We start from the raw sequence: 14,984 nt of genomic DNA, 5'->3' as shown, positions 1-14,984 counted from the left end.
CATGAGACACGGTAAATTTTTCCACGTACTGAGAACGGAGAAGAAACTGTAAGTGGTAAAAGTAAGAAGAATAATTTACCTATTTACTTAAACAGAAACAAACCAGCAACAGAAGGAACTACATATGACTATGTTAAGAATTCTGACTCACAATTACCCACTGCTTTCTATTAGCCGGATGGAACCAATTAAATTAAAAAGTTACTATGGAAAGGAAACTACATAAACATAGATACCAACTTCAAAAGTTTAACAGAAATCAAATGAACATAAGGCAAGAAAAAATATTGATTTTTGTACCGGTGAGACTAAAAACCACAAATACTTGACAGTCAATTTCTTTGCTGCACACAGTAGATATTATACTTGAGCAAATTGAATTTTACAAAGGATTGTTACCAGTTATGGTATTGTACATGTAATGATACTCTGCTCACAAATTGGTCCGCAATGCAGACAGAATAAGACATGTCTTCTAGTTTACTTTGTTCATGGGTCCTCGCATAATCTTGGCTTAAGGACAACATGCTGCAAAATTCATGACCCAAGAAATTACACATCTCACGGAAAAATTTATCTAGATGCATCTCAGAATAACACCCACAAAAGAAGATAGTTACTCATATATTCGAATGGAAAAGTTATAAAATGATAATATCTAATCAACCATGGATCTCATTTACCAAAATGCATCTCGAATATCAGAAATCAAAGAAGTACCTTAATTTGTGTCCTATTATAAGTGTAAGTGATGTGAATAGACTCATCACTGGCCTGAATAACAGCTGGATACGAGAATTCCATTCCCAAAGTCTCCTCCAATGTCACAGCATCACGCCATGAGTCCCCATCATCATTCGAGAGTGCAACTTTAAGTACACCCCTTGACACCGTGTTATAAGCAAGTAAAATAAAGCCATCTCTTAGCTTTACCCCATCAATACCTAATAAGAACATTGGCATAAAGAAAGATTGAAATGAGAATGAAAAAATGACAAGGGACGTTTAATGAACAGTTACATGCTACATGCTAGCCTTGTGCACTGGGTACAACCCTTACTGATTGAAGACGCAGTGCTAAAGAAAAACTTTCAATTTATAAAGAAACGACAAATTCTAAATATAACAGAAAATGTGCAAATGAAATTAACTTGTTTACTGATTGAAGACGCAGTGCTAAAGAAAAACTCAATTCAGAACAATGTTGTGGCAAACATTTTACCACACTCGGATGTATATATACTGCCTTAAACAATGAAAAAACTATGACTCGGCCACAAACCTGAGTTTGGATTGGGGAGTTCAGTAGGTATTGCATGATTCCAGTTCTGGCCACCGTCGTTGGATTCTGCAACACAAACTCTCCCAATCTGATCAAAGGATCGCATTAAAAGGCGCAAGGTCCCTTTTGCAGTCTGGTAAGGAACTGGTTGAATGACACTAAGAGTTTCGTTTTCAACATAAATAGGACCGTACTTTCTCCACAACCTAACAGAATCTGTTGCGACCTGTTGAATCATACATGTTAGGCACCAATTCTGAACATCTTGAAAGTTTAACCACTCTATGCAATTGAGTTTCAGTGACAACCTCCACCCATGCGCCCCAAGAGTTCCAGCTTTCGACAGAGGATCCACATAGCAAATTACCATTTTCCAGCAAGATAGGCTGAACAATAATAAAGCAGAAGGTATAGCAAAATCACCATTTTAGTATTAACGATGTTTTACAATTGCTGACACATATGAGTATCTTTCATATGAGTTCAAGTAATACCTTATTCTTTATTGGTCCTAATATACCAGGAGGAAGTTGCTCTCTTTCTGTCCAAGTAACACCTTTATCATATGACCGCTTCATGCATCCACTCCATCTGATATCCATCAACGGATAGTTAGCAGAAGCTAACAAATGTAAAAAAAAATGTGTACAAAACATCATTAGTACGATGGCAGTGCAAAGCAGTACAGGATCATTCTTAAAGTTAAAAAAAAACAGTTTGAGAAAACATGATAACAGCCAAAGGTGCTTTTTTTTTCTTTTTTTTTTTTTTTTCTAATTTCGTGAGAATTAACTAGATTATCTCAAGGTCTAGCAATTTTGAGCATGAATTGCCCATCAACTTCGACGGCATCACCCACATTAAATGCATTAGTTTACAGATACTCCTTTTCTGAACTAAAAAAAAACAAAAACAAAATAAAGATGAACTCTTCTGGTCTAAATTCTGGATTATACTTCGTTCAAAAAAATAAAAAAAAATAAATAAATAAATTCTGGATTATACAAGAGAGGCAGTAGCCTTTGCCTAAGCTAGTAACTAGCTTAAGTGAATTAACAATTTGATCCTAGGCCTAGGATGCCAAGTCAAGAGACTTGACAAACTAAACTAGTTGGGAGATACATGAAAAATTTTCTTCCAGAATTAATAACGCCATGAAAATGATTTCAAATCATGAAGAACAATTGTGTTGCTTTTCCTTTTCTTTTTGTTTGTGTGATATATATAAGCCAAGCAAAATTCAAACCTATCGGTACAAAAACAGTTAGGAACATGCTCATAAAGAGATACAAAGAAAAAACTTAAGTGTTCAGTAAAACGTGACTGCAAATGCTTTATAGTATTAGTAGGAAAAATATACTTTTGAACCTCTGGTCCTATTTTATAGAACAGAAGCAGCTCCTCTGATGGAAGTTTGAACAATACAGGGTTCCACATTGGGGTGTCAAGTTGTTCATCAGCAACGACAGGTGACTGCCAATAGCCATTCTGCAACGAAAAATTGTACCCGTTAGTGTTAATAATTCACATAAAGTCCTGTCAGGACTTCACTAAGAATTAGTAATAAACTATCAGTACACAAGACTAAGATAACTTCAGTTGCAGTGCGTTTTGTAATTTATATCCTAACAAAAGATCACATAAACCATAGAACAGAGAAAAATGGGAGAAAAGTAGAGAAGAGAGTATCCTTAGAATGAAAGAGAAGTCCATGAATTCTACTAACTTAGATTCAGCCAATTCGAGGCCAGTTGCAATTAAATACTGGAGTAAACGCACACGGATATTGTGTTTGTGTTTTTTTTTTCAAATTTCAAAAATGAAAATCATTGCAATTAAGAGTACAACCTTTGCTGTTCATAAAGTGAGCAGAGCACTACCGTTACCTTGTAGGTCTGCAACCAAATCTTCACATCAGGTGCACCCTCTGACGTACCTCCGAAATAGGCAACCAAGAAGTGATCTTTATCAACCTACACAGACAACAAACAAGCACTGGCTAGTTAACATGTTGAGAGAATAGTAACGAACTACATATCTTTCATTACTTTTTTTCTTTGAAATAAAGTTTCTCCTGCACAACCTCAACAATGGTAGAAGCATGACAGCTATTGAAGGGAGCAGAATGTGCAGGAAACGTGTATTCCTCTAACACAGGCCCCTCAAGGTAACAGTCCTTCCTCATACTTACATTCGGGGTTGCAGGCGCGGTCGTTGCGGTTTCTGCAAATATTCTATCTAGTTTTCTGCATAATTTTTCAGCATTACATTACATGTTTCTGCAAATATTTTCAACTTGGAAAAGAAAACCCATATCAACAAATAAACAAAAGAAAATCCAATGATCCCATCAAATTATTTCAAAATTATTGATAAAAATCATGATAAATTAGAATCGAAGAAACTGTCATACAAAAACGAAAAAGAAAGTAAAAGGAAGACCTGATGGGAAAGTAGTGAAGGAGGTGGTGTTGGGCATGGGATGCGAGAGTGGAATTGAAGGAAAAAGGAGTACGAGGATGCAGCAGATCAAACACATTCAACACCGAAAATACCAAAACTAGAAAGAAAGACAGCAACACAAGCAACACAACGCTTCCCACTGATTTCCACATCTTCGTACCAACGAAGGTTCAGTCGCCATGCCATGGCTTCAATTATTTTGTCGGACGGAGAGAGAACGCAGAGTCAACACAATTAACAGCTATTTTGCTTGTTTTTTTTAACATGAATACATCATAAAATTACAAAAACTTCGAAAATTTGATAGGCCGGTTGTTGAAAAATAATTCACCGGTCAAAATCTGGTAGGATTCAGTGACAATCATGTAATTTTACTAAAATTATAGTAGTATTTTCAGAATTGCATTGGTTGAATTTTCTATTTAAACTTAAACATCTCAATTGCGTAATGAGGTTTTGGAATTGTATCAATATTACTCCTCAATTAATTTATCATAATCCTTCGTTAAATTAATGATACGACACCTAAGAAGAGTGATGATGTTGTAAATATTGATCTGTTTCTAGGTTTGACTTACATGGAATAAGTTTACTGCTATCGTGACATCACATCCTAATAATACAATGTCATGTGTAAGTTTCTTTTCTAAATGACATTGTATTATTAAACCAGGATGTCATGTAGTGATGTATCTGTTCCATACAAGGTTAATCTTGCCATATGAAAGTCACTTGCATCATTGCGACCAAACTATGTGACTGGTTCAGGCGAGTCGAAGCTCTATGATGACTAGTTTTCGTTCATATGATTACTATATTAAATGACAACGTGGACAAGTATTAAGGCGAGTTTTCACTCACATCACCTAAGGAGCTTTATATCCTCAAATTGATTCCTTTAAGCCAAGCAAATTTAGGGTTAAACTTGAACAAAAATAGTCAATTTAGGTATTAAGAACTCCATAAATGACATCACAGCGAAAACTAACTTCAATATTTCTCCACATCACCACTTTAACGCTTCATGACCCTATCAATTAACGTTGGCGACCTAATGAATGTCCATTTTTTAAAACTAGGTAGTTATTTGGAATGTTTTTAAAATCAATTAAAATTAGGTTGTTATTTTTACTTAATGGTTTTTTATTTTTTTTGGAGAGATTTGGAACATTAACCCTTAAATTGGCCCACTTTAAACTTTGAAAATTGCGTGTTGACCCCTGAAAGTGTCACAAACAAAGATTAGATAAATATACAGTTATTTCTAATACATTCGATGTACCACGAGACAATAAAGTCCAACTTCTCCAACATCCAAAGCTCCAAAAATCACCTCGATTAGTCGATTATGACTTGTGAGGGCATAATTCGGATGCCAATGATATCTAGCATCGCAATCAGCAGGGATTTGTGTAAAACCTGAAATATGCAGTCCTGCAAACTGAGATGATTATCTTGTACATGAATGAGTTTCACTTCACCCTTGTCCGAAAAAGCTATAGCTATCTTTGCACCCATAAACCTACTTTAAGAAAACCTACTAATCTTCTGGCTCAGTGGAAAAGTCCGGTTCTTCAGGTTTTCGTAATTTTGGCATCTCGTCTTTGAGCTTCTGAGCTCCCCTTCTTGTGTTTGCTGCAAATCTTGAAGCCAGTACTGTGACCCTAAGATTCATTTTTGCTTGGGAAGAGGGATTTGAAACAACAGAAAGATCTTCTTCCGCTTGCTCAGTCTCATAAGCCACATTCTCATCCAAAGCAAATGATTCCCTCATGCTCAGATCTTTTGTCGTCATTCTTCTCTTGTGGCGGCGCCAAGCAGCCTGTATGAAGCAGGCAGCCCATGTTCTCCAATGGTGAGAGTAAAACCGAAATGTGTGCTGCAGCTTCTTGCTGTGCAGGCGTCTGAATTGGTTAGCCACAAATTTGAGATCTTCAGCTCGTAATGCAAAAGCTTCAACTTCACTAAGTGCTTTAACTGTTCGTGTTGAAGAAGGCAAGTTAGCAGTGGATTTTGGGAGCAAAGCCCATGCGAGCAGCTCCTCACCACAAAAGTCTCCAGGTCTTAATGTGATTGAGTTGAAGAATCCAGTCCGCCCTCCATTGGTCGTAGAACTATCCAGAGTCCCTCTTATAATGAAAAGCATTTCTGACACTGGGTCACCCTCTCGGACTATGTAAGTACCCCCCGTGCTTAGGGAGGACACCAAACGCTCACATATTGCATCGAGAAGCTGATCATCCATCTGTGAGAAGAAAGGGACCTGACGAAATGAGAAAGGAAAATGGGTTAATTCTTATTTCCATCTTATTTCAAAGCACATGAATCATCAGAGCTTTTATATCAGTTATTTAGTCAAAATCTATGACATTGTAAGCGGTTACACTACATTAGGACAAGTTCCCAAGTGTAGCAAACACATGCACTTTGAGACATTCTCAACGGCATCATATTAATTTTTGATGCCTGTTTAATGAGTTAAGCTTTCAACCTATATCCTAATTCAACATACAATGGGAACTGGAGCCTTCAGACACCATCAGACGCAGGCTCCAGTTGTTTTACTACAAATACCCCTTTTTTTTCCCTAATAGTTGCTAGGCATGCATATATGATATTAACTGAATGAGATTGCCTTCAAGCCCAAAATTATAAATACTTGGGGAGAACCATACTCTTCGAACAAGATCTAAGCATAGGTGGCGTTGAATATCACGACGAAGATCAGCAGGTAAGCCATGAAGGATGGATTCTTCATCAACTCCTCTAGTTGCCAGCCATTTGTACTGAACAAAGCGTCGAACACGTCGTCTCAAATCTTCAGGGAGTTGACGATGCTTCATCCATTCCTCTGTGTCTCTTCTCTTAAGCCTCCACTCCTCAAGCCTCACAGTGATTGATTGGAGATAGGTCTACAATATAAAGATAAGGCTTTTTAGCCAAAATAGTCTCTGAGATTTGCATAACTCCTCACTGTGGTCCCTGAGAATACAAGTTGTCCCTTAGATTGTCCACCATCAATCATTTTGGCCCTTCCATGAATAGTTATGTTAAATAAAGATTATAATGACAAAACTACCCTAAATTTAATAAACAATAGGCCACAATGATTTGACAAAAGTTGAGGGTATTTTTGTCATTGTATCCTTATTTAATGGAGATTTTCCATGGAAGGACCAAAATGATTGATTGTGGACAAACTCAGGGACCAATTCTATCGATTTCAAATCTCAAAGACCATAATGAAGAGTTATGCAAATCTCAAGGACCATTTTGGATAAAAAGCCTAAAGATAATGCCAAAGTCTAATGTATCAATTCAACAAGCATCAATGATCATTTAAAATAGTAAGCCGATATAATTGAATCACAAAGTTAACTAAATGTAATTACTAGTCCAAGGCATGTCCCCAACGAAGAAAGTTACCATTGTAGATAATATTCTATAAATGAAACTTTGTGGGCCAGAATTAATTAATAAGTTTCTCCCAAACGTCACTTGGTATTTAATGACAAAAAATTGATGAAGAAACATTCCAGACTTCAAGCAGCAGAAATGTAATACTAAAAGCAAGAAATGATGGCAAGAAGCGTTCCTATAGTTACCTGCATATTTCCGATTAAGTGGGCAAATAATACAAGGCCCACAATGGCAATGAGAATGGCAAATGACGTTTCCCCAATAAAAGTACTTGTTGACAAATTCTGCCCATAGGAACTGAGACAACAAGAAAGCCACAATATGAATCAACAATTTTCAACGGCTATAAAAAATGTAAAATTATCAAATTCTGCCCATATATATATATGTATGTATGTATGTATATAAAAGACTTCCATTTCTTATAGAAACTGTTCTGCCAAATTATATGCATGTAATATATGTCCAACAACCTAACGTTCACACTCTGGCAGTCGAGCTATTATCCTTGTCAGTCAATAAGCATAAAACCAATCAATCGTTAATAACCTGTATATTTTGAAGTGATTAGTATGACCCCTGTACATAAGGTGCAGGTCTACTCCACCAAAGGGGAAGCATTGGTTTAAAATCCAAAGGCAAAACCATATTCAAGCCATTCTAAAGTTCATCTAAGATTCAGTTTCACAGAATTTCAATAAACGTTAACTGAGTACTACAGAGAATCACATTGATAATATTCATTCTCTTTTCATTTTTTTCTAATGCATGCCTTGGCAAATGATTCTTTCTAGACGGCAAGCTACAAAAAATCATTGGTGGTCAAAGCATATTGAGTATGTCTCTGACGTGGAAACCCATCTTGTGATTGTCCATCTAAAATCAGATAGGAGGGTTAAAATTTACATTAGGCAATATATATAGATTTATGAAGAAATTTAGTTTTGGGAAAAAATAGGATAAGAAAATATACATTTCCAGTAAGACCTTTTCATACTTTAACCAAATTATTAGAACTTGATTGACTGAATAAGTTGTTTCATAGTGTTCAGAACAACAAAATCTGCCTTCAGTTTGTTACAGTTATGCACAGATGCTCCATATGAAGCCCAAGACTGCACAGTAGACCAATGAAAACATAGTTCTAAAAGCTAAAATAGACTGGCTGATTGAACCGGGTTAACCGGAACCAGCTTCAATTTACCACAGAAACCATAGTACTATGACAAGAATCACAGAAAAGATGCAAGATTCTGCCTAAGCTCATGGGACAGAGTTCAAAGACAAACGACATCATAGTTCTGAAAACCACACAAAACTGGCTGATTGAACCAGGTTAACCGGGAACCAGCTGTCTGCTGGTTCGATTTACCACCAAAACCCTTTGAAGCAGTTCATCCAGCTACATCTAAACACAACTAAACACAAATCAGATACTATAAAAACCAATTGAATTTCTGAAAGTCTGACATTTGGAAAAAAACATGGTGACAGATGTTGCACATGCAGGCTTTGGTAGGATACTCTAAATCCCTAAATAATCAACCCTCTCAATAAATGGGATCAAAGTTGAAAAAAATTCAGCAATAGTGAGATTTTCTTCACTTTCATTTAACTAAGAATGGATGCCCTGCAGAAAGAATCTCACTATACATACATACATACACATCTATAGAGTATGATGGTGATAACGACTGAAGTCTGAAGATAGGTGATAACTGAAGAAGTTAGATGATGGCTAAATCCTGAAGTTAGTTGAACAAGAGATGCAGTGTAATAATTTTGAGGTAACTGTAGATGACTAATTACAGCATTTAACACACTCACAAACACCCCACATTACACGTATTATCTTATTATCATATGTCAGGTCGTATCCTATATCTGTATGCTTGAACAGTAGGGTAAAACCATTAAACCAACCAGTTCAGCCATGAAATTATGGACTCATTGTGGATGTTTGCAAGCATTGTTTTGTAGTTTAAAATATAAGGAAAGGTACTACTGAGGCACTATCATCTCTGTTATCCCATTGCTACAAATTTTTGTACTAATACTTTATGCTTCATAATCAGTACAAAGTATTAAGTCATGAAGTTTACAGTTTTATATCTTTTCAATTTGCATTTGTTGAAGAGCATATACTATCCATCTAGCGCTATAATTTTTATGGTTGTATTTACTGTATAATATTTAAATAAAGGGTCGGTTGCAGCTTAGTACCTTATGTTTCACCTCATATTGCATGCTTATCCATATGGTTTAATCAATGATCCCTTCAGTCGTACTTTTACATTCCAAATTTTCATCAATGAGGACCCACTGTAAGTCTTCAAACGCCAAAAGTCCCCCTAACCACCCCTTCCCGGTGCCACAAAAGTAAACACAAACAATCTCCATCCTGACCAACCCCATCTTCTACCCAAACCACCAGGTCCACCACTACCCATGCTGAAAGCATCCCACCCCAACCTCACTGGCCCACTCCCTCTCTTTCCCACGTATGTCACAAGACCACTTAATGGATTTCCTGACAGTCAGACTAACAGACAGTTCACAATGGCGATACTCCAAAAGAATATTGAATAAACTGTCAAATTCAAGACCACAGCTATCAACATGCAATTGAAGTAAACCATAGGGTACTAAACTATAACTGGAACTTCAGCATAAATGCTGTTAAATAAAGTTATTATGTCATTGGTTAAGCCTGAACCCTCCCTGTTCCAGTACAATAACCAGTCCAGTTTTCATAACGTTGGATGAGACTACAAGATGTGAGCCTGAAGCTTTGTAATTGATTAGTCAACCTAACACACAGTTAAGCCTCAAGCCATCAACCTTTCTTGATCCATGGGTCATTGTAATCAACAACTTCTGCACTTTCCTCCGCCATTAACCAATACTCTTTGACTATGCCACTATCCCAAAAAGATTTATCACACACTCCTATAAACAACACATATAAAAGATTCACAATCCATCTTATGTGGGTGCTGCCCACTGCCTCTCTCTTTTTAAACTTTAAAAACATTTTTGCACACGGTGCATAAATGTTTATGCAAATTATTTATTAGTGGCATGATTTAGTTTCCGCTTTTTAATTTGAGTACCATCATTGCTTAAATAATTTACTACTAAATTAAACATAGTGTTAGACAGTGGGTATAGAACCAATTAATAGAGTTGATCCTCATTTATATTGGCATGGTAATCATTATAGGTGCCGCTGGATTTTATCCTACTGCAGGTCATATAAGGGAATTTAGCACCTAAACTGGTATTTAATGAAGTAAAAACTGGTCCACAGACTTAAATAATATTTCAAAGTTCGGCCAGTGAAAAACCGAAAACTCTTTTAAAAAGAAACAGGAAACCAACACTGATAAGTAGTAAGTAATCAACCATAGCCACGATCGTTCTTAGTGAATAAAAATAACAACCATTGGTAATAGAAGAAGCCTTTGCTGATTTTAGTTTGCGAATAATAACATAGCATCTAAATCTTCATGACATCTTAAATTTCTAACTTTGTTTTTGTTGATTTAATATTTTATTCATACCTTTCTACCTTAAAAAGGAAAAAACATCATACCTTAGTTGTTGCAAGCCCCACCATAAACAATAGAAGTACTTCATGATGAAGTTTGAGGAAACGACATTTTTTGTTACTGCGCTTTCGAATATGCCATATTTGAAATTGTCATTTGCAGGATTACAATTCTCAAACACATTTGTACTACTTGCCCAACCTTTTCTGCTAAGATTGTCACAATCTAGATAAGAAAGCGAACATTTTGTGGTGTTCAGTTCCTTTTTACAAAATGACTTCCAGCATGAGGTATATCGGTCAATTGATAGTAAATACCATGCTGCCCCTAACACCTGTAACAACAAATGAGGTAATAGATTAGCTCCCGTTCTGGAACTCAGCGAGGAGAGGAGGGAGGGAGGGAGGGAGAGAGGGAGGGGGTGGAATAAAGATTTAATAGGAAGACAAAAGCAACCAAAGATACATACATGGCTGGCCAGCATGTACAATAGAAGATTATATGCAGCCCCTGCCCAGGCAGTCTTTGTGACCACTCCAGTTGCTTTGATTATTTGCAAACTTAATGGAAAAATAAGATATAATCTGGGGACATATTGGATCAGAACAATTAGAGCAAGAGCATTGTTGTTATGATCCGTTTGGGCGCTTCTTGTTGCGGGGATAATAAACCAGATGACTATCTGCACAAAATTTTCAATCAGCTATACTTCACCTTTCTCACCCAAAAAACTTTACATAATCCATGAACCTAGCATTTCAGATTTAGGGTCAGTCTCATGTTAATGAATCTAGGATTTCCTCTAAAGAGTCTGTACAGTATTTAATAACTAAGTATTTTAACCAAATTTCGCAGTCTGCCTTTCTAGTGAAGATTGCCAAAACCTCACCATCAGACAAAGGGGTGCTTTGAAACAACATGAAATAAGCACAGGTTTTGGTTGGGTGTAATCATGATCAAGTGGAAATTGTGTCAACCAGTTTAACATGAACAATAAGCATTTGTGTATCGAGCCAACTAACCTAACCCAAACACAACGAGAAATGACATGTTTAGTAATCTCCTATTGATATGTTCAATAATTGTGTCATGTTGACACAATTGTAACCTATAAAACAAGACATAATTATAAAGTTTAAAGTAAAATTGACAATGTAAAACAAAACATATCTGTCAAAGAAAAACTAACTTTGATCAAATCAGGCTGATCACTATTGCTATAACCATTTGCATTACCTATTTAATACTACCCTCACAAATAAGCAACAATTCATACACATTTTCTTTGCGTACTCTTATTCACATTGATATTGGATACGTGATAGGCTTATTTGCTGGCTGTCATCACTCCGGTAAATTTTAGAGTAGCATTCGGTTAATCTAGCTCTTTTACATATTTTCTCTTTAATATTAGATGGATACAATAATTTTCTTTCACTCATTCCCTGATGCACATAACTTAAACAGAAATGAGAAGTAGGTAAGAAAATCTACAATGTCAAGAATCAGTTATCCTCCAAAAAAAATACCTGAGGGAGGGGCAATGTGGCTATGAGATCAATGAAGAAGTCTGATCTAATATACCTCTGCGCAATCTTCTTTGGGTCCATGACAAGTTCACCCCTCCCAAAAACGCGAGAGCTTGGCGCAACATAAGCTGTCCTAAACTTTATCATCACATGCAACATATAAAAGATATCCGCAATAGTCCGGAAACAAGTCACAACAATTCGCAACCTCAAGTCTGTCTTCACACAATACGTGTTTGCATCCCCTCCCAGCATGGGCAAGTAAAAATACAAGGGGTCAACAAAAAGTGCCACCAAGCACGAGACAATGAAAACCCGATTCCATTGCAACATGATCTCACTACCCGGGTCAAGTATTCTCTTTCGCCAAGGTTCATGATCTTCTGGAAACACCTTTGAATGGCCAATGCTGAAAGTTTCAACAAACCTATTTCTTCCCCCCACTAGTCCAGTGTCAGATTTAAGCAATGAAGATGACTTATATGCAGACGATGACTTTTCAAGCTGAGATGGTTCAGCTCTTCGCCATAAAGATTCTTTATGCCGTTTTTTATCAGAATAAAACCTAAATCACATTAAAGGTGAGCAGAGTATTAAAGAGTGTCCCGATGCTTAGATTGAGTAAGGTTGTCTTAAAAGTTAATTATAATTCATGTTTCTCATATTAAACTTAAGGAACTTGATGATAATATCCCACAAATTAGATGCATTAAATAAAAGGATGTCTTATTAAGCAAATGAACAAAACTGTAAACAGTAAAATAAAGGGAAAATTGCACAAACACCACCTGGACTATTAGGGCTGTGTGCAAATTCTACCCAAACTAAAAATCTTGCCAGTTTACCAACCAGACTCACGTTTTAATGTGAATGTCCAGCCTCCATTTGTTTTCATCAAGAGTTCAGTTTGGGTAGTATTTGTGCAGAGTCTGCAGACCCTCCAGGTGCTATTTGTCAAATGTAAGCCCTAATCAAATCACACAAATTGGCTGAGCTAGGCCGTAGGTTCCAACCAGACGGAATTCGTTTGTACGTTCCCAATCAATTGAAAACATTCAATTATTCATATTTCCTCTAGAAACAAACAGATTCCCAGAAAAAATTACTAAACAAGTTCGAAGTTGTAGGGATTTATAGAAGGGTAAGACATGAAGCCTATTAAAGTATATGGATAACTGAGAAGAGCATAGCTTTCAATGGTCCAATCCCAATCAGAATAAAAACAAGTAAATCATTTCAGATGGTTTTCATATATAAAAGAGTTTCAGATATTTTTCATCACATTTTCTCACTATCCAAACAAGCACTTAAAGAAGAAAGAGGGAAATGAAAAATGGGATTCCTAGAAAAACTGTGCTTCTGTCATATTTTCCCATGCCTAGTCCTACCTATTTGTCAACCTCAATATTTCTCATTCACTTTCTGAGCAACCAAACAGACAGAAAAACTAAATAGAGAAATAGTTTATTAAAAATGGAAAAAAATAAAGAAGGAAACATTGTGGGCAATTCACCTGACAAGCCTTTCCTTCCTCAATTCCATGGCAAGAAGGAGAAAGCTGAATCCAAATCCTTGGGCTCAAATCCCTTTCACAGCATCTCCCCTACAATTTGAGGGATATTTTCTGTCTCAGTGTGTTGCAAATCTGATGAGGTCAGAGTAGCGGACGAGAGAGAAAGAGAGAGGTAGGTGAGCTCAGCAGGAGAGAGAGAGTGACAGTGGTTTGGTGAGAATTCCAGGAATTTAATGGATTTATAAATTCGTAAATGTTTATAAAGTTAAAGGTTGTAGTAATATTTGGATTTGAGAGAATTTTAACGGATTTTAAAATTTTAGTGTACTCAATTAAAATATTTTAAAGAATTTTAGAATTCATTCAAATTTACGTGTAATCAATTAAAAGATTTTAAAGGATTTTAAAATTTATCCAAATCTAACTGTATTAAAAAAAATGAAGATTTTGGAGGATTTCAATAAGTTATGGATTTTGTAGGATTTGAGAGCAAAAAGTATATATAACCAAAACTAAAAAGAATCAAACCTCACCCCTTAGGATTTCAAATCCTTCCATCACAATCCATTCAAATTCTTTAAAATCTATATGAATTTTGTAGGAGTCTTTAATCCTCTTATATTCCTAATTCATTTATAGAGATTCCAAATAAAATTTTGATTCAATTTTATAGAAATCTCATGGGGGAAGGTGAGATTTGTGGATGTTTAAAATATATTACGAAATCTCTCAAATTCCCTCTAATTCCTCAATTTTCTCAAATTCTTTCAAATCAGTTTCTAATTGAATACACTTGGAATGTTATAAACTTCTTTAATATCCTAATTAAATACATTCGGATTTCTTAGGATTTTAATAAAATATCTTAAAATTCTAATTGAATACACTTTGAATTTCAGAGAATCACTTAAAATTATGATTGAATACTGCTAGATTCATTAAAAGAACTAAAATCTCTCATAATCCCAATTGAATACGCCTCCTTAGTAAAATTTTAAGTAACTCGTTTGAAAATATTTTTAAAATGACTGAAAGTGTTTTTGGTAAAACTGTTTTTGAAATCAATTTTTAATAAAACACCAAGTTGATCTTTGAAAGGCATTTTAAGTGTTTCCCTCAAATCTTTTAAAGAGCATTTAAAGTACTATTGGATTCAAAAATCAATATAACTAAAAACGTTTTGAACCATTTTAAAAGCTATTTCATACGAATTAAAGGTTTATGTT

General features: G+C 35.7%; 2 protein-coding genes across 5 annotated transcripts; both read right to left on the bottom strand.

Annotated features, from left to right (window-relative positions):
• Positions 1-270: 270 nt before the first annotated feature.
• Positions 271-4,018, bottom strand: LOC126597779 (uncharacterized). 4 transcript variants are annotated; one of them, XM_050264609.1, is made up of 9 exons: positions 3,725-4,008; positions 3,474-3,528; positions 3,169-3,255; positions 2,643-2,770; positions 1,777-1,873; positions 1,591-1,668; positions 1,283-1,508; positions 721-944; positions 271-528 (listed from the first exon to the last, which is right to left on the bottom strand). In XM_050264609.1, exons 1-9 carry the CDS (start codon positions 3,895-3,897, stop codon positions 490-492), a joined length of 1,107 nt encoding a protein of 368 aa, XP_050120566.1. In that variant the 5' UTR covers positions 3,898-4,008; the 3' UTR covers positions 271-489. The 4 variants fall into 4 exon arrangements, with proteins under 4 accessions (XP_050120566.1, XP_050120565.1, XP_050120568.1 ...); XM_050264608.1 differs by having other exon boundaries at positions 3,366-3,528; positions 3,725-4,006; XM_050264611.1 differs by having other exon boundaries at positions 3,366-3,561; positions 3,725-3,871.
• A 954-nt stretch (positions 4,019-4,972) lies between these two features.
• Positions 4,973-13,980, bottom strand: LOC126596566 (cyclic nucleotide-gated ion channel 17-like). Its single transcript, XM_050263196.1, has 7 exons — positions 13,759-13,980; positions 12,246-12,810; positions 11,186-11,398; positions 10,761-11,050; positions 7,351-7,462; positions 6,421-6,657; positions 4,973-6,008 (listed from the first exon to the last, which is right to left on the bottom strand). Exons 1-7 carry the CDS (start codon positions 13,785-13,787, stop codon positions 5,286-5,288), a joined length of 2,169 nt encoding a protein of 722 aa, XP_050119153.1. The 5' UTR covers positions 13,788-13,980; the 3' UTR covers positions 4,973-5,285.
• Between the last annotated feature and the right edge of the window lie 1,004 nt (positions 13,981-14,984).

Source organism: Malus sylvestris, chromosome 13 (assembly GCF_916048215.2).
Source record: "Malus sylvestris chromosome 13, drMalSylv7.2, whole genome shotgun sequence".
Lineage (NCBI taxonomy): Eukaryota > Viridiplantae > Streptophyta > Magnoliopsida > Rosales > Rosaceae > Malus > Malus sylvestris.
Note: the sequence above shows the minus strand (reverse complement) of the source record. Positions and strands in the feature narration are given on the sequence as shown.

Excerpts from the sequence above, each read along its gene's own strand:
- LOC126597779 (XM_050264608.1), bottom strand. The coding sequence starts at position 3,897 with ATGTGGAAATCAGTGGGAAGCGTTGTGTTGCTTGTGTTGCTGTCTTTC. Across the intron at positions 1,509-1,590 it reads CTTGGGGCGCATGGGTGGAG|GTCGCAACAGATTCTGTTAG; the intron begins GTTGTCACTGAA and ends ATGATTCAACAG. Across the intron at positions 945-1,282 it reads ACTCCCCAATCCAAACTCAG|GTATTGATGGGGTAAAGCTA; the intron begins GTTTGTGGCCGA and ends TGTTCTTATTAG.
- LOC126596566 (XM_050263196.1), bottom strand. The coding sequence starts at position 13,787 with ATGGAATTGAGGAAGGAAAGGCTTGTCAG. Across the intron at positions 11,399-12,245 it reads CCACATTGCCCCTCCCTCAG|ATAGTCATCTGGTTTATTAT; the intron begins GTATTTTTTTTG and ends AATTTTGTGCAG. Across the intron at positions 6,658-7,350 it reads ACTTAATCGGAAATATGCAG|ACCTATCTCCAATCAATCAC; the intron begins GTAACTATAGGA and ends TTTATATTGTAG.